The sequence below is a fragment of the Cibotium barometz genome, chromosome 26 (assembly GCF_041138505.1).
Source record: "Cibotium barometz isolate CiBa-2024 chromosome 26, ASM4113850v1, whole genome shotgun sequence".
Classification (NCBI taxonomy): domain Eukaryota; kingdom Viridiplantae; phylum Streptophyta; class Polypodiopsida; order Cyatheales; family Cibotiaceae; genus Cibotium; species Cibotium barometz.
Genome location: NC_141071.1, coordinates 38,229,324 through 38,248,879, shown reverse-complemented (window position 1 = coordinate 38,248,879; position 19,556 = coordinate 38,229,324). Strand labels below are relative to the sequence as shown.

Sequence of the window (19,556 nt, the reverse complement as noted above, 5' to 3'; positions counted from 1 at the left end):
ACAACAGGGTATCACCCATGAAGAGGATCTCCTTGGAAGTTCAGATGTGGGTGATAAATCTTGCAAAGTCGTTGACGATGCGGGAGCACATCAACAAGTTGCAGGCTCTTCAGCAGGAGGTTCTTCAAGCAGGGAAAGAGATATCTTCAGAGGACATGGCCATCACCTTGTTGTCTCATTTTCCTTCTCGATACTCGGCAATTTACTCACCTTTGATCACCAGTGGGTGGCAGGCTCAGCACCATCACGTGGGAGGAGCTTGTGCTAATGGTCTTGGACCACGAAGAGCGTTTTACGAACCCTCTATAAGGCGAACGTTCTGAGGCCTTGACTGGCCAACGATCGAAAGGCCATAACACTAACAAGGACAAAGGGACATCATCGTCAGAGAAGTCTTCTAAGAAGAAGCCCGATTGAGACCGTGAGAAACTAAAGACCGAGCGAACCTGTAACGATTGTGGTAAGAAAGGCCACTACTGGAGGAAGTGTCCCAAGTGGAATACTGGGAAGAGTGCTAATTCGCAAAGATTCTAGCTTTTGTGCACTTGGAGATTTTGGACACAGATGCTTCATCTTCTTCGAGCAAGGAGGAAGTTGGCTTCACTGCCCGGGATACTCGCGAGTGGATTCTTGATAGTGGTGATTCCACGCATATAACTCCTTCCCGTGAGTTCTTCCAAGATCTTAAATGGCAATCAGGTCGCATTTTCATTAGCGACAATTCCACTATAACAATTCATAGTGAGGACAAAAGGGAGATCATTCCTGATGGCAAAGGGGGGAAGGATTCCTCTCGTGTTCTTTACGTCCCCACACTTGGTTTTCATCTATTGTTAGTGCATGAGGTTTGCAAGACTGGCTTCCGAGTGGAGTTTGAGAAGCATTATATTGCTCTGCAAGACAGAGAAATAGACCAAGTTGTTTGGGAAGGCGAAGTGGAGAATCGTATCTATAAACTCTCAGTACTCTCCTCTCTTACAGGCACTTAGATCGGTGACTTGTGGCACTTTTGGCCACTTGAATGTGGATGCGCTGCGGCGAGCTTTCCAAGACCAAATGGTGGTTGGCTTGCCAAATGTTGGCAGCAGGGGCAGGGACACTGTAGTCCTTACATTCGTGGTAAGCAGCACAAGGAATCTTTTCCAAAGCATGCTTCTAGGCAGGCTTCAAAACCTTTGTAGTTGGTACACACTGACTTGTGTGGACCTATGCAAACCCCATCCCTCGGAGGCTCTTTGTATTTTATGCCGCTTGTTGATGATTATAGCAGATTCACGTGGGTTTATTTCCTTTCCTAGAAGGACCAAGCTTTTGCTCAGTTCAAGGAGTAGCATGTGATGGTGGAGAAAGAGTCTGGCTTGCAGATAAAGACTCTTCGGGCTGACAAAGGAGGAGAGTTTTCTTCCAATGCGTTTGTGCGGTTTTGTGTGGGACATGGCATCGAGCGGGAGCTGGCCAATATAGGTTCGCCTTCAAAGAATGGAGTAGTTGAGCGAAAGAACCGGACTGTGATGGAGATGGCAAGGACGATGTTGGAGCATCGTGATCTTCCTCGTCCACTCTGGGAGAGGCTGTGGCGCTAGAAGCTTGTCTTTGTGGGATATAACTCTCTTTCCAAAGGATACAGGTTGTATGACCCGGAATGGAACAAGGTTGTCATTAGCAGAGATGATGTTTTTGATGAGCATGTTCCAACTTCCACTGTTGATGAGCTGCCACTTCTTGGAGACCCAAATGAGTCTGATGATGATTCCCATTCAATTGTTCCAACTGGACAGCCTCAGTCAGTCGAGGAGGTTGAGCCCGCGGCTGGAGATGAGCCCTCCCAGCAACAAGAGGCTCCGCGTTCTGTTCGAGTACCTAGGTGGTTGTTAGACGCCCTTCTGGAGTCGGGTGTTACGGAGCTTCCCTCTGAGTGGACCATAGAGGACAGACCTCAAAGATCACATAGAGTTCGTAACAAAATTCATTCAGTGGAGCTCTTACAGGTAAACTATGCTTTGATGTCTCGTATCATGCAAGACAAAGAGCCCACTTCCGTAAAAGGAAGCCCTTACACAAGATACTCGTAGGAAAGCCATACAAGTGGAACTGGATGACATAGAGAAGAATATAACTTGGGAGTTGGTTCCGAGGCCGTCAAAACGATCAGTCATTGGTTTCAAGTGGGTCTTTAAGACCAAGTATACATCAGATGGGTCGGTGGACAAACTCAAAGCCAGACTTGTAGCTAAGGGTTATGCCCAACAACCTAGCATCAACAATGAGAATACCTTTGTACCAACAGTGAGGATGACCACGATTCAGACCATTCTTGCCCTTGCTTCTTCTCAACAGTGGCCCGTATATCAGATGGATGTGAAATCTACATTCCTTAATGGTGACTTGCAGGAGGAGGTGTATGTTTAGCAACCTCCAGGCTTTGAGGTTCCATGATCAAAGAGAATGGTTTACAGGTTGTGGAAGGCCTTAAGCACGGTCCCAAGACTTGGAATCAAAAGATTGATTCCTTCTTTCTACGACCTGGATTTCAAAGATAAGTTGCAAAACCTAACTTGCATCTCTTTCGAGAACGCGGCTTAGTCACGTTGATCATCCTTTATGTGGATGACCTCATTCTCACTAGCGATCATGTGAAGCACATTGCAATGACGAAGGCTCAAAGGAGTTTGAGATGACCGATTTAGGCTTACTCCACGTCTTCTTCGGATTGGAGATCTAGCGGACCCAGAGAGGGTTCTTGCGATATCTGCAGGGTACAAAGAATCCTGGACTCTTCTACGACGTTGGAGGTGAAATGAAGGACCGAGTCCAACTCCAAGGCTGGAGTGACTCAGATTGGGGAGGAGATCCAGACACGAGGAGATCTACATCAGGCTACAATTTTACCCTCGGCTCAAGAGCTGTTTCATGGAGCAACAAGAGGCGGCCAACTATTGCCTTGTCATCTATAGAGGCAGAGTACAAACTGCATGTGGTGCCATATGCTGCTGTCGGCCTGTTTTAGACTGACCAACCAGCGGCCTAGGGCCATATAAAATGGCCCTTTGCCCCCCACACTCTCCGTTGTAGTATTCGGGATTTCTTATGTGTATATAGCAGAGTTACACAGCTTCTGTCTCTCTCTTTCATCTGCGTTTTGCTCTCTACAGCAATTGTCTTCATTTCCACTGTGCATTCTGACAGTCTAGTGATATGAAGGCCTCATGCTATGGTGGTGCATGTTTCTCTCTGCCAATCTTAAAGGTGGCTAGGAATAGTGAGCCAATGGTTGGGAGAAGAGTTCGTCAACTGTTTTCCTTGTGCTACCTAAGCATATGCATGTTTGAATGCTCAAGGTACAGGACAATCACGGGGAGGCATCGTATGTCACAAAAGTACAATGTCAATTGTATGACCAAGTAAATTGAGTTATTTGAACACAATCGATCTTGGCTTCTATAGTGCAAGCGTAATGCTCGCTCTTCAAAACTTATATGCAGGCATGCTTTCTCTAATTCTCAGTCTCCATCTCTGCTTGTTTACATGAGTACACTTCGAGCTCATTAGGCCACCTCAAGTTTTAAGACCCTTGCTTGTGCTTAGTGTAGAACATTACAACCATTTCTCTCATTATAAACACAGCCTGCTTGCTGCTTTCCTTCAACCATTGGTTTACAGCAAGGAAATGCACTCCAAAGCACCCAAAGAGGCAAGAGGAATTTCTGAGACCTTCAGCTAAATGAGCTTCTGAATGGTGATACAGTGAAGCCAGCTTAAATGTGCATGCAAGGTCATGGACGACATAGCTGGAGCCTCTTACAAGAAGGTAGTAGGAGCTGCAGAGTCTCCATCGGGGTCTTTCTTCTTAGCTCACAAGTTTTGGCTACACTATCTTCTTCTACCTCTCCTGAACCTGACACCTTGATGCCATATGCCAAGATCCTCTGAGCATCACGAGGGACAGGTGATTGCCATGGCCCATCCCACCATGCATAAGGAAGAAGTGGCGTTAGAGCACACTGATTTGTCTGGTTCTTGCAACTGAGATGGCCTCCAAATCGCCGCCATGTATGACCCCACCCTCTCTGTCCTGCAAGACCTTCGGCCAAAAGCGAGGACTGAAAACTGCTGTAAAAACCAAACCCAGAAGGGTTTGACCCTTGTTCATCTGCAAAATATACATCAGTTTATCATGACTGGCAACCAAGAGACTGCATACATCTTCCATCATTTACTTCATTTCAATAGCTATGCTTGCAAAGAGAAGACGAGTGTCAGAGATGATCAAAACCCTACCCATTCTCATGGCTGCTGCCAAGGAGGCAAGAAGCTGAGCATACGTAGTGCCCACACGCCTGTTCGCCCCCGATATAACAGCACTCTTGGCTCTTGAAGCCAAAAACAAGTCCACAATGGCCACCCACCTTGGCATGGATCCCCAATCCCTTACTCTTTTCTCGGGTGGCTGAAAAGAGAGATTACCATTCATTATCTCTACTCTCAATTGGGATTCTGAGATTGAGATTTAATATGTACAAAAACTTAATACACAATGGCATGAGATAAGTCGCAAATCCCCTTTATTAAACATAGTCCTTGCAGGTTATGAATCGCTCCAAGTACTGCACCTGAAAGTAATTACCCGTCATCACCTTGCTAAGATTGTGATGTGATCTCATGAACGACTTGTAGTCAAAATGAACAACCTGTACAAAGCCCCAAAAAAATCACCAAAACCTGCAGCAAGCAAGCCACCACTAAAAAATCACAATAATGCATTGATAAGGATTTCATTGATCAGACCTGGGCAAAACCCTCTAGCTGTTCCTTGACATGTTTGATTATGAAGGGTGTGTCTGATACTATCACAACCTGTGGTAAGGTCTTGTTCTGCAGAACGTTCTTCACCACAGTTCGGATACAGCTACAAACTGCATAAGAGGCCGCCCTAGACCTGTCCGGTAAAAATCAATCTTGAGGAAATAGCCAAGCTAGCGGCAAGCCTAGAGTTAATCCTCATAGTTTGTCAATGATTGATGTACCTGCTGTTTAGCATCCGCATGTGTACTGATAAATCGGGATCTGGAACACCTTGCAGTGCCCACTGCACAGCTTCCTCTATAACTGGCATTGGCGAAATGAAGGCTTGAAAGAGCTCTCCAAAGACATTTGGTCGAGAGAATGGCTTAGACGGGTCCCCAAAGAGTAAAGAAGCAGAGGAACGCATTACAGGATGCCTATTCTTCAAAAAAAACTGCAGAGCATTGCTATCTGTCGTGCCTTTGAACCTGCATCCAACCCATAAAAACTCACTTAAACTAAGATTGTTAAATATCAATGCTCCAGTCATTACCAATCTGCATCCCACACTACCAGCCCCACACAGTTCAATAGTCTATCACTATTATAGTTTACACTGGCTTCTATTGGCATGCAGTCTCTCGTCTCAGCCATCAAAGATTCCTTCACAGGAGCACATGGGTGTGGGGCTTGGCCATCTACTGTATCACATCAGTAATACAGGATTGTCAAGCTCAAAGTTTTGTGCCGTGAAAGATCCTACTACTTGTGAGCGTTGATGACCACATACTTTTTTTTTTTTGGTAAAACCAGTTGAAATTGCATTATATCATGAATGTACAAAAGGGTCAGGCATCAGGAGGATGTCTAAACCCTAGAACTCAAAAAACAGCAGTAACAAAGTTCTATGCAAGAGCAGGGCAGTGCTCAAGAAAAGAGCCTATGCCCTATCTATCAGAAACAGTAAAAGAAAAGCTGAACACAAGAAACATCCAAATCTCCCTCATGCACGGCATCATATAAAGACTGCCGCAACGAGGCTCGGAAGAATTCATAAGGCTGCTGAAGGGGTGAATTCAGATATGTATAATTTCGCTGTAGCCAGAGGGTCCACAAGGCCCAATATCTGATCCAATGGAAAAAAAGAGAATACTGTGACAATGAAGCTGATAAGGTGCCAAACATCCAGAAAAACTTGTAGAATCTGTGTGCAGGAAATCTGAGAGATAAGAAATAGGAGATCTTGTCTAGAAGGATTCTGGAACATGAACAAGACCACAATAAATGCGGAACACTCTCAGTAGTATGATGACATCTTGGACAAATAGGAGAGGCAATCCTTCTTTGAGCCAATTTCACTCCCACTGGAAAAATACCAACAATGCATCTCCAGAGAAAGAGTCTCTGTTTCAGTGGCATTTTCAACTTCCATATCAAAGTCAGTTTTGCTTTCCACCAAGCTAAAGACTTATCCAGATGCCAAAGAGAATTAGCATGTTGAGCAATCCATGGAGGAGGTAATATCAATCGATAAGCCTGTATAGAAGTCAACTGATGCAAAGATTGAGAGGATAATCTTGAGCCAGAAGACTGAAGATGCCAATCTTGAAGCCTGTCTCTTACATCCAATGTTGGAATCGGAATGAAAGGATGTAAGAGATCTGCAATAACTTTCCATATAGATCTATGATGCATCCCAAGATTGTATTGTTGGCAAGCTGCCGGAAAAGAAAGAATTTGCCCTGTAGTATCCACTACATCATCGATGAAGCGGATGCCCAATTTCATAAGATTGTAAGCTCTGATTGGTTGTTGTACAGCAAGGGGAGAGTAAAAAACAGCACTCCAATGTATGCTTTCCATTCGAAGCGAGGAAGCTATAGAAGCAGGATGGGGAGACCATTTGATGCGGGAGAGCACTTTCTTCCAATCCTGAATCAAGGAAGTAGAAAATGGACAACCAGGGATTTTACCTTGAAATTTGCCAAGCACTACTTCGGATGGATCAAATGACCAAGACATCTTGAGCAGAGTATTTTGCATATTCCATTGCAATGAGAGTATTGGAGATATTATCATGTATATGCCTTCTTGGAACAAAACCATATTGCCTGGGATGAAGTCCATCATGAAGGATATCCTTTATCCGGTGTACCAGCATTTTAGCAATAAGTTTATATATAACAGGCATCAAAGTGATAGGCCTCTAGTCATCCATTGTTTCACACAGAGGTTTTTTGGGCAAAAGCTTAACCAGACCATGTTTCCAAGCTGAGGGAAGATGTTGATGCTGCCAGGCTACATTAACGAGCTTCAAGATTGGACCCTTCAATTCAGCCCAGAAGGCTACAAAAAATTCAACTGTCAAACCATCCCAACCTGGGGATTTATGTTTACCCAAATGCTTGAGGGCTTCATCCAATTCTGTATCCAAAAAGGACATTTCCAGCATCGAAGCTTTTTGCAAAGAAACAATAGGAGAAACAAGCTCAATAAATTTGCTCCGAGCCAATGCAGCCTGAGATGTAGAAGAAGATGGTAGAGAAAAAAGAAGCCGAAAATGATCCAGGCATTGTTTTTCTAACTGAGATAGAGACTGGGTCCAAAGACCATCCGATTTCCTGATTCTCATGATAGATTGACTTTGTCTGTACGCGTGTAAATTTCGAAAGAAAGATTTCGAGGAGCAGCCCTTATCCAGCATAGGTTTAACTCTAGCCCTTGTCTGCCATTTGGAAAGCTTGCGTTTATCATTAGCATCAATTATGGAAGAAGCACAAGACAATGAATTCTGTTCAGAAGCAGAAAGAGACCTTTGATGGCTAATCTGTACCAAGGACTGCTTGTATGATTTTGCCCACTGGATATGCTGTCTAGTTTCTGCCATGTACCATCTTCCATATTCCTTAATGACATTTTGAATACGATGTACAAAGGAGTTCCAAGCAAAATCCAGATCCTCCCGAGCATGCGCTAACAATGGCTTACAAGCCAATCTGATCATTTGCTGGAATTTTTCATGAGAAAGATATAATTGATTAACCTGCAAGTGTCTGACTAAAGAGAGCTGAATGTCGTCCAGAGGCATACCAAAAGAAAGGTTGAGCCAGAGTGGAGTATGATCAGATAGTTGTTGAGAATAATAAGTCCACATTTGACATGTATAATCATCATATTGCTGAGCATGAATAAGATACCATCTATCAAGCCTGGCCCAATATTCTGTAAAAGCATTATGATGATATGTGAATCCCAAAACCGAAGGGTGAATTGCTGTCCATAAATCTGCAGTATGAAGAGAGGAATTCATATGTTCCCATCGCTGGATTTCAGAGGGAATCATATGGGATTTATGTGTGGTATTGTCTTTCCAGTGAGGGGAATTATTAAAATCACCACAAAGTAGAGCATTTGAAGACCAAGGATATTGGTTAATGGAGTCCCACATTTGAGCTCTGGAGGCTGAAATTTGATAAGCATACAAGGAGCCTATTTCAAAAATCTCTCCATTGATCATGCATTGGATAATCATCCATCGACCATAAGGATCATTAAATGCTACACATGGCTGCAGATCATGTCTGGCTAAAATGCACAGCCCAGAGAAATGTCCAGATCCTGCATAAAATATATCATAGCCTGAAAAGAACCCATGCTGGCCAGCAAAAGAATGCTGATTATGCTCTTGCAGACACACCACATCAGGATGAGTATTGTTTATATAATGCCATAGGAGTCTCCATTTGTGCTGATTACAGAGGCCCTGTATATTATAAGAAAAACATTTAAGAGAAGTACGCATGAAAATATGTACAAGAGATGAGCAATCCTCAAAGAGAAAGGGAGGCATCAAGCCTCTGCCATTGCCACAGGGTCTTGCTGACCCTCAAAATCCAATTCCCTGACTAAATCATCTTCTTCACAAAGTGGAATACCCTTCTTAACTGCATTGACCCATGCTTTTGAGATGGGACTGTCCGAAGAGGTAGAAGGTTGGCCAGGAGATGGAGCAGAAGCATCCCAATTGCGAGATTGGAGAGGTCTTTGTTTGAGAGGCACCGTCTTCTTTGCATTCTGCCAACCCTCGTGAGAAGATGAAATATTTTCCACTAGCTTGCTTTTTCCTTTATCCTTATGTTGGGCTAAATTGGCTTGGTTCCCTGTAGGAAGTGAAGGCTTTGCTCCTTTAGCTTCAATCTTTTCCACATAAGTCTTTTGACCTCCTTTATTAGATGGTGGAGGAATGGCAGCTGGAGGAGGCGGATGAAGGATTGAGGGACACTCCGAAGCTAGATGCCCGAACTTGTGACAAGAGAAACAAGCTCCGGCAAAAATGCCCCATTTCAAAGTGAAATATTTCTTTCCCAAATTAACACCCTCAATCTCAACTGCAATAGAAGAAGGGGTTGGTCTATCAGTATCCCATAAAATGCAAAAACGATTTTTGTTACCTGTGGGACGAGGTGGACAAATCACTTGTCCCAAAGTCATCGCTAAGCCTGGAAGCTCTGTTCTCATATAATCTGGGAAATCAACAACTTCAACCCATACAGGGCAGTGATGTTTGATGAGATTCTGATAATCCTTGTTAGGAGACCAGGGCATGACGTGCACCATTTGACGACCAAAAAATAAAGGGGACATTTCCAGCATCTTTTGTTTTGTCAATACATCCAAGAGATGAACTTCATAAAATCCTCTGGAGGCAAAATAGACTCCTTCTACATAGCATCCACCTAGGAGAGAATTCACCCATTGTCCCACATCATTAGCCGAGGGTATTTTACCTGGAAAAAAGATGATGACTGCAGTTTGAGAGAGCTTCTTCAGAGGATGCACAAGAGAAGGTAACTTCATCTTGTAAGTGAGTTCCGGAGCAGGTAGTGTCCATTCTCTTCTACTTTGTTGAAAATCCTCATTCAACATGTCAAACACATAGGAAGCATCTTCAGATGAAGGAGCTATGGGGGGCAGAGATTCCCTTGATTGTCTTTTAGGTTCAGGAGAAAGAGCTCTCTTGACATAATACTTGCTTGATTCTGCCATCGAGACCAATCGATTCAGCAGGAAGACACAGATCAGGAAAAAGGGGGAACAGCACTATTGGAATGCAATCTTACAAGGAGAGGAAAAACGGAGAGCTGAAGCGACTTATACAGAAGGGGAAAAACAGAGAGCTGAAGCGACTTATACAGAAGGGGAAAAATAGACCTGTAGCGAGGCACAGCACATACGCACACACACACTCACTCCTATACACGCACTCAGGTCGAGGAAGAGATGAAAAAGAGCAGATTGGCGATGAGAGAAAAGAGCATCAGGGTAGCCTCAGAAGGTCGCGTAGATTACTGCAGGGCTGACGCAGTATAGGCTGCAGGGCCGATACAGTCCTGGGACAATCGCCTCACCACATGTGCTCTCACACGAGCAGGCGAACAGGATGAGGGAGCAGACGAGCAGGTCGACAGAGCAAGGGAGCAAGTCGAGAGCAGTCGAGCAGGTCTTCGGCGGCCTCCACACACCAAGCTTCACACACACCAACACACACACACACACACACACACACACACACACACACACACACAGCTAGAGGAAAAATGGCACGTTGATGACCACATACACTGCACACTGTATCCTCTTACAACGATTATGTCCAGCATTTAGACAGCTTAAATTCAAGTTTAATATAAGAACAAAACAGAAATGCCCCAGCTGTTGTAAAGCCCCTCAGATATTTTAGATTCTCAGAGTTATGAATCCAAGGAGAGTCTTCTTTATATTGAACTCACTATAGTATAAGGTTAAAAAAACAATAGATGGATCGTTTTGATAGAATCGATTCTTGGTGGAAACATTCCCCGAGTCTGATCTATCTTCAATAGACTTCTTTGAATTGACTTCTCATCCAAAGAGCAAAAGGAGAGGCCTCATTCCTATATATACCTAGATGAATCCAAGAACATGCCCAAATTCACCTTTTAGGGACGTGCATGTTATATACTCATGGTAGTCAACCCACAAGACTATATAACTATCAACTCCATTATGCATAGTATGGACTAGATACTACGACATCCCCACTAGCGTCATCAATGCCCAATAGTGGGTGTAGAACTCTATATCAAGATATGCTCTCACACACGCACTCCACACACACATAAGAGCATATATTCGCACAAATCCCTTCATACTGAGTTTCTGTCAAACCTCCAACCTCCGGAGATGCAGGGCAGACTCAGCCATAATGAAGCCTAGCACTAAGGGAAGTAGCAAATAGAAAGAATTAGTACAGCAAATAAGAATGATATTTGTTGCCAGAGTTATTTTCTTTGCTTCTTTTCTCGACCTTTTATGGCAGTTGATTAAGGCATCTCTCTCATGTGTGTGCATCAAGAATGAGCACGAGCAACTTTGTAGGGTTGTGCAAACTTCTAAAATGTATTAACAGTCCGGGTTTCCAACCAGCTTCAAAAATTTCAATTCCAAAGTGGGGAGGTTCCATATGCCTGCATAGGTGTACATGATATTTTTTAGAGTCAAGGAGTAGGGATCAACACGTATAGGAAGAGGGAGGTCTCTTAAAAGAATTTCTGATATGTGAGAAACTTTAGGAAAGAGATAAGAAACGCCAAATGGATGTTGAGCTCAAAAACTTCAAAGAAAAGAGTGTTTTGTATATGAAATGGGCAACGTTTCTTAAGTATGGAATGATCTGTACTATACGGCAAGGTGGTTAGAAACATAAGGTCGATACAACATGTTCGATACGAGTACGGAAAGTCCTGATAAGGTAAGGTACATTAACCATGCCAATCTTTTTCTAGTTTGGATAGTATAAATATAAAATATGGTGTATTCAAAACAATTGCATACGCATAATGCGTGCAAGACGCATGGTAAAGCATATGGGATGCAGGGATGATACATACGAGCCACCTAATAAGGTGTAGCACAAATAGGAACTTCAAAACTTATATAGAAGCTTGTGCATTTTGTACAGTGTACAGTACGCCCGTACAGTACGTGTACATTACGCAAAGTAATGTTTGTATCACAAGGTTTGTGACACACCTCACCTGCAAGTATGCATAGAACAGCATGTCTAGCAATCAGACAGGTATGCGCATGCCTGTGGGCAGCAGCAGCCAAGCCAACACAAGTGCCTATTGGTCATCTGGTCAGCAGCCTATTTATGCTAGTCGTGGACACAAAATAGCACCACGCTGACAGTCCCAGATCTCGCCAACCATTGCGTGTGTGGCTATGGGAGAGCCGACCTCTAACTCGCGTCCAATGGGGTCAAGGCGAATGGGAGTGGTAGGACACCTTGACCACACATTACTCTGCGAGGTTGGGGGATTCAGATTCATGAGATTGATGGCAGCAGGCAGCAGACCACCGGGCATCCCAGGGCATCTCTTCCCCATTCCATGGAGGTTTTTGGAAGCGGCAGCTGTGGGACAAATATTGGCCAAGGAAGGCCACACTCTTCCTCTGGCGGTTAGCCCACCATAGCTTCGTTGTCAGCACTTGGTTGGCCATTGGAGGATGTGGCCGGCATGGTGCGTGCGATGCATCCACCCCACAGAGTTGTGGCGGCACTACCTTGGGACTGTCCCAAAGCGCAACAGGTTTGGCAGAGAATCCTTCACATATACACGTCGGTTGGGTCCATGCTGTGTACTATTGTCGCATGGGTGATTGCCCCGCTCTTTTCTATGAGGAGGCAAGCAGTCAATGCACACGGATTGGTTTGGTTGGGGAGGGGGGGGGGGAACCACAAATGCCACAAAGATCCCAAATAATAACTTTTCCCAAAACCGGACTTGTGCCACTCCTGGAGCCTAGAAACTATACCGTATCCGAGCCGTCAATGCACACGGGTGCAAGAAGAATTTTTCCCCGCATGTTCACCAGGCTCTGATACCAACTTAGAACACTTGTTTTTATGTGCTAGGGTTTTCAGAGATAGAAAGAATAGTGCGGCGGAGTCCCACACACAACACACACAAGAGTCCTAAACTATTGTTTGTATTATATGCAAGAAAGAAATAATACAATTGAATCTCTAGTACAATGGATATGGCTGAGAGAAAACGTCAACTACAACCTTGCAACCTATTGTATACTCTTGGCTAGCACTTCGCCTATAAAGAAACGCTTTGTCAAGTCCAATGCTGAGGGAAGCAGGTGACTTTGACGATTATCCCAGGCACGTATATATATGATGCAAATATGCTAGGAATTGTTGCATGCCACCTTGGCCAGAGGAGGCTCTATGAGCCACTAATGATCATGAAAGCCAAGAATCCTCACTCGCTGAGGATATCCACCACTGTGGTCCTCTGTGGGGGGAGAGTGTTAGCCGGCCCTAAGGACCAGATGAGAAAATGAGTGCAGGCCCCCCATCGCAACTGACGACTACTAGAGGGAAATCATGGTGAGTGAAAGCACCAAGCCACTCCATGGTGGGGGGGGGGGGGAGATCCTGGAGGGTAGTCCACCAATCGGGAGGGAGGCTGAGTTGATGACGAGAGCGATCTACGAGGCATCTGTCTTGTGTCTTTCGAGGGGACCTCCTTAAGCTGGCCCACTCTCCCAACGACTGAGCGGGACCAATGCTGAGGGGGGCCCATTCAATGTGAGAGCGAGTGCCCATGGGGTAACCCCTAGGTGTCTTGAAGAGGGGGTTCCAAATCAACGGCTTGCTGAACACTCTTCTCATCAAAGGTCAGGGGTAATTGGGTGAAAGCTAGCTTGAGGTGGCCCCAATCTCTAATCAAACTCGCAGCGAAGCGGTCCTCGAAGGAGGAGCTGAGGCCGCAAACTGGGGCCTCTATGAAGATCCACTACACGCTAGGGATCCAAGGTCCCTTGAGAGTCGACGTGTGGGCCGAGATCCAAGGGAGGAGGAAAGCTTTCCAAGGCTCGCCCCTTGGCTGAAGCATCATACGACCAACTTGCCCAAGAGGGATATGCTCTGAATAGTTGGATCAATGATGCCCAACCCACCAAGTTGACGCGGCTGAATAATAACCCTCCAAGCCACCTTGGCCCTCGCAAGAGGATTGTCTGTCCCTACCCAAAGAAAGTTTTGGATTAGCCTCTGCACCAATGCAAGGCATGCTCGAGAGAATGCCCAACAAGAGGTAATATACTACATGGTCACCAAGAGCACCTAGTTGGCCACCACCACTCGGCCAACTAGGGAGAGAGAAGCAATGCTCCAGTAAAAGAGCTTCTTCTGAATGCTCTAAAAAAGAGGGGCAAGCTACTGCTCTAGCGAAACATCAATCCCCACTTGACAACCCAACCCAAATATCTGACCCAGGTGCCGTGGGAAAATCCATTGAAAAGACTCAACTGGTCTCCACGCCGGGGTGGGTGAGGAGCCAACCCAAAAACCACATGACTTGTGCCATTTGATCTCAGCTCTTGACGCTATGCAGAAGACCTGTAGCATACAAAAGAACCGCCTGTATGAAGAACTGTGCAAAAACGCAACGATGAATAGAGAGAAGAGAGAGAAATATTGCCGGTGTCAAGATGTACAGATCCTAGCCAACACAACCTCCAAAAGGAATCTCCTATGCCTATGACTTGTCCCACAAAGCCTGCGATCAGATGATCACACTATGAACTGTTCTAGCCTATTTATAGGCTCATGGAATTGCCCCTACCAATACCCGACTGCTATCGGCCAGGTCCTTCGACAGCAAAATCCCATAAAAAGAATTGTTCAATGCGTAAAAAGGCTCCTAACCATAGCCAAAATAGAGGGTTAAGCGTGTCCACATCTATGCTTGTGACATCCCCTCCTGCTAAGCTTGATGACAGGAATCCAACCGATCTTGGATGACTCACATCATCCCTTTACTCCATCCTTGGCATCTTGCTTCCAAAACTTGAGGTACTCTTGACCACTTGGATCTTGTCTTGAAAACCTTCTGGTGCAACCTTGGATTACTCCAATCTCTAATGCTCTGTTTTGAGTGCACATGTTTTTCTTGTCCCCTCCTTGGGATGAACCCTTGTATCCTTCTTGGGCCAGGAGTTAGATCCCTTCTTGGAAACCTGCAACCGCTTGTTCCTCCCTTCATCCTTGTATCATGGCTGTCGGGCTGAGCATCTGGATGCACCTACCATACCCACCTGGGGGCTCTATACCCCATGGCTGCCCAAAGTCTCGCACCACCAAGATACCTTGATGTGAAGAACCACTTGACTGCGTTTTTCTATCTGGACCAAAATAACAGCCACCTTTGTTCTATGCATTTTCCAAATCTACACAAATTTAGCACCTCTAGGACTTCCACCAAGCTTTGATACCAATGTAGCATGCGAAAGAACTGTGCGTATGAAGAACTGTGCAAAAACGCAAAGATGAACACAGAGAAGAGAGAGAGATGCTGCTGAAACAGTGTTTTCTGTATATATGTATCAAGATGTACATAGATCCAGCCAACATGGCCTCCAAAAGGAATCTCCTATGCCTATGACCTGCCCACAATGCCTAGGATCAGATGATTACACTATGAACTGCATGCATCCATATGCCAGAGTCTGCAAGACCAAACACATGGCAGCAAGGGCACGTTTGTGTATCAGCAAGAGCTACTCTTGTGCATTAGCAAGTGAAGGACATCTTTTGTATGCATCATAGGTTAGAATGCATGAACTAGATTTAAGTCTAGATCCAAGAACCATTGTACATATTCATGTTTTGGAATATAGAGTGTTTGCTAAACATAGGATTAGCATTAATCTCTTTTGCTTAGTGTTAATCAAGGTCACACTTCCGCAACGCATGTGACATGTTCGACATGGCTCAATGCACGTCAGGGTATACGCACATGGAGGTCAACCAAAACATATAGTGGACCAAAAATAACATCGGTTAATGTCCTCAACAGCTTCTCCAAGAAAGGCATGGATGTGAGTGCCCATCAAATACAACAAAGAACACAGTTGGGACCATGCCAGCACCAACTTTTGACAACTATGAAATCCATAGCCTAAAAGCCTCGAAACTAGGATATCCTCAGTACTTTATCACATACAATTTGCCAAAATAAAAAAAGGTAAACAATCTCACCAAATGATAGGATGCTTCCACTTTGTCCAGTCTTCACAAAAAACCTTGGTCCGAGTAGGTCTCTGAAAATCATCTATTCTCATTATAAGGGGCCTGTGAAATGCTCCAGCACAGTCGTGTTTTACCCAAAGCCGTTTCACCTCACTTATAGAGAATGTCTGGTTGGAGTATTTCAAATAATCTCCAAATGGTAGACGTATACGACCTGTCAGCCCAAAGTATGCAGGATTTGTTGAGCTGTCATAATTAGCCAAACTAAGTCAGAACCTAGAAAGGACACGAGTCAACACATTCATCAAACACAGCAAAAGTATAGAGTTCCGTAAGAAACAAAAATTGGTAAAACCGGCTGCATACAGAACCATCCCCACCCTTGGGGACACTGCCAAGGAGTTGGAAGGGGATATTGCCCATCCATCCCTAACTAGCGGCCATGGGTGGTTGGAGGGGAGAAAGAAAGAAACAGGGAGGGACATGTACAGTTCTGTATGCAGCCATGTTTTGTATTAAGTAAGATACACACACAAGAAAATGAAACTCGTAGCAACCTTTTCTACACTTCTTGAGACCCATGAACGTCTGTATACTTTAAGATAGCAATATACCCGTGTTCAGCAATAATAAGAGAGCGGTTCAACATGATGCTTAGTCCAGAAGCTGTCAGGATCTTGTAAATGTCATTCCCCAGACCATCCTCTGATGCTCTCCCATATACAAAACCTCTATGGCAAAACTCTTCAGCAGGCAATTCTCTTACATGAAGCGCGCCTGTTCAAGTACAACAAGTAAGAAGTCTTGAGTCAATTTTGAGGAGGAAAAAAAAAATGAGCTTCCGTAGCCAAAAAGATAATCTACTGCCTGAGAAGAAAGAAAAAGTCCTCTCCAAGAAATAACTGGATGCAAGCTGGTTGTTTGCCAAGGTTGCATGGCATCCTACTTGGGTACACAATCACTCTATTATGAGAGTATTAGAAGGGGACATGTTTACAAAATTTCATTGTGATACTAAATCAAATGTACATGCATATCTGTGCATACACATGTGGCTGCACAGACAAGCACATGCACCAAGAACAGACTGTTTGACATCATAACACATTACCGTGTTCAGCAAAGTAATTTCCAATCATCCTTCGGACTCGTAAGCTCAAAGCGGCGACATTCCCAGCTGCAGCATAACCCATCTCTTCAACAGAAGCACAAGTTTTTGGTGGGTCGACACCTCTTGTCCCATTGTTTGGGACCTCATTTGTTGCTTGATAGTTTGTGCCCTCATGTGCATTCTGCTCCTTTGATCTCCTAAACAGTTGAGGTCCATCATCCTCCTGCTGCTCTTCTTTCCTCTCATTGATGTCTAAACGGTGCACATGATGGGCATGATCAGCACGCGCGGAGCTTACATTTAACCCATCATCTATAGGTGAACCGAGCCCAGATTCCATGGGCGAATCATTCTCTCTATATATCATGTCCCACTGAGAAGGAGAGGCCAACAGACTGAATGTGTCTGATGAAGACACTGGCATGCCATGTTGATGTTGTTGATCGTGTAAAGTACTTTTCCAATGGAATTTCTCAACATGGGCATGGTTAGCACGTGTGAGAGAGAACCATTTGGTATGTAGGTGATGAGAATGCCATCGTGAGTACCATGAAGAGGTAAGGCCCAGCCAAAGAAGCAAGGCAGCAACCCACACCAGATTTGTGAGGCGGCTGAGCTCTTTGCTCAGCTGAGGCCAGAGCTTGGTGCTGGATCTTCTCATCTCCTTCTTAACCCCCAGCAATGCTCTCTCTCTGTCTCTGTCTCTGTCTCTGTCTCTGTCTCTGTCTCTGTCTCTCTCTCTCTCCTCTCTCTGTCTCTGTCTCTCTCCCTCTCCCTCTCCCTCTCTCTCTCTGGGGCCTTAAACTGAGTTCGCATTAGTGGGATAATAAATAATGGGGTTGCCGGTGTCAAAAATGTTCATAGATTTGGACTCGATAAAGGGACTACATTTTTGTTGGTCCAGCCTCCTCCTCCTTTTTTGAGAAAGGATACTTTAATATTAATATGGTTTTATTTTATTTTATTTTTTAAGAGAAGGCCTGAGTACTACAGGCTAAATATTGAGAAGTTGCATCTTAGCGTAATCCAGCGACTCGGAGCTAAAGGGGCCAATTAAGACTTTTAATTCTGTTACAACGGCTTCCTCCTTCCATTCAGGGCGCTGCGTATGCGGGCAGCGGCGGAGGACTAACTGAATTTTGGCTATCCACAGATGTTATAGCACAGCGTACCGGATCCAAGGCCCGATACTTGCTAAGACCGGATTAAGAAGCTTGGTATCACACCCAAAAGAGCATGCTTCCATGTAAATTGGTCTAGCCTTAGGCAATAGTGGTGAGAGGGTGGATTTTTTGTTTTTTTTTTGGGACCAATAATATATATATATATATATATATGATAGTGGTGAGAGGGTGGATTTTTTGTTCTACTTTTTGTTACACAATTTTACCTTGCTTTTCTTTCCCTTACATATAGCAGCTGTTGGTCGTACTAATTGCATGTTATTTACAATTAGAATGCCATGGATTTTATTATTTTACTTAAATGCATATTTTTCCTTTTTTCTTTTTTTGTTGAATGAATTATGTGTTATTTAAAGTTAGAATGATATGGATTTAAATGCATATTTTTATCTTGTTTTTAAAATAACGACTATTCAAATTGATTGCAAGTCACTTTTCTAAGTGTAGTTAGTGTTCACAATAAAACTCTACAGAAGTGTGCATTGAGAGGTCACCTTTTTTCAAAATGGTTAATAGGCCTTTTTATTTTTGAAGGGCGCACACCATTTGTAAATGCATGAATCTTGAGGTTTTGTGTTTTATGGTCTTTGGACCATGGTGTTGTCAACTTTGGACAATTAAATAGTTCTCTCTCTCTCTCTCTCTCTCTCTCTCTCTCTCTCTCTCTCTCTCTCTCTATATATATATATATATATATATATATATATATATATATATATATATATATCCAATTAGGTTTAGTTGAAATACTTAAATTGAGTCTAATTATTTTGATTTGGTTACCTATTCAATTGGATTTTGGTTTTGCTAAGTGTAATATAATATATATACACCTAGATGAATCAAAGAACATGCTCAAATTCACCTTATAAGAAAGTGCAATCTATAACCTCATGGTAGTCATCCACAAAACAATAAACCATCAACTCCATCATGCATAGTATGGACTAGATACTATGTGATCCCCACTAACGTCATCAGCTTTTGGTTTTGCTAAGTGTAATATAATCACAATTCAACTTCTGATAAATATTATTTAATTCATCCACTTAATTTTTTATATAGAGCATTTATCGCCCCAAAAGAGCATTTATTACACTTTAGATCTAATCATTAAACCACAAAGTTTTCTAAATGTTTGAAAAGACTACAGTGGTTGAGTGACTAAGTGTTAATGCCTTGCTCTCTATATGTTTGAAAAGACTACAGTGGTTGAGTGACTAAGTGTTAATGCCTTGCTCTCTATATGTGTGGAAAATTTATCCATGTAGTGCTACTCAACGCGAACGGATGAGTACATAGTCTGAGCAAAAGTCTCCAATTAGGTTTTTTTGAGTGTTTTTAGACATGTGAAAATTATTTTCTCAAAGAAACATAGTTCTAGTGCATACTC

At 43.8% G+C, this 19,556-nt stretch overlaps 1 protein-coding gene across 2 annotated transcripts; it reads right to left on the bottom strand.

Moving 5' to 3' along the window:
• Positions 1-3,588: 3,588 nt before the first annotated feature.
• On the bottom strand, positions 3,589-17,823 carry LOC147623939 (uncharacterized). Of its 2 annotated transcripts, none has more exons than XM_086820587.1 (8): positions 16,980-17,823; positions 16,483-16,645; positions 15,878-16,114; positions 5,025-5,270; positions 4,786-4,936; positions 4,625-4,688; positions 4,279-4,447; positions 3,589-4,150 (listed from the first exon to the last, which is right to left on the bottom strand). In XM_086820587.1, exons 1-8 carry the CDS (start codon positions 17,638-17,640, stop codon positions 4,147-4,149), a joined length of 1,695 nt encoding a protein of 564 aa, XP_086676713.1. In that variant the 5' UTR covers positions 17,641-17,823; the 3' UTR covers positions 3,589-4,146. The 2 variants fall into 2 exon arrangements, with proteins under 2 accessions (XP_086676713.1, XP_086676711.1); XM_086820585.1 differs by having other exon boundaries at positions 4,611-4,688; positions 16,980-17,819.
• Between the last annotated feature and the right edge of the window lie 1,733 nt (positions 17,824-19,556).

Excerpts from the sequence above, each read along its gene's own strand:
- LOC147623939 (XM_086820585.1), bottom strand. The coding sequence starts at position 17,640 with ATGAGAAGATCCAGCACCAAGCTCTGGCCTCAGCTGAGCAAAGAGCTC. Across the intron at positions 16,115-16,482 it reads CTTATTATTGCTGAACACGG|CTCAACAAATCCTGCATACT; the intron begins GTATATTGCTAT and ends TAATTATGACAG. Across the intron at positions 4,151-4,278 it reads GGCAGCAGCCATGAGAATGG|ATGAACAAGGGTCAAACCCT; the intron begins GTAGGGTTTTGA and ends TATATTTTGCAG.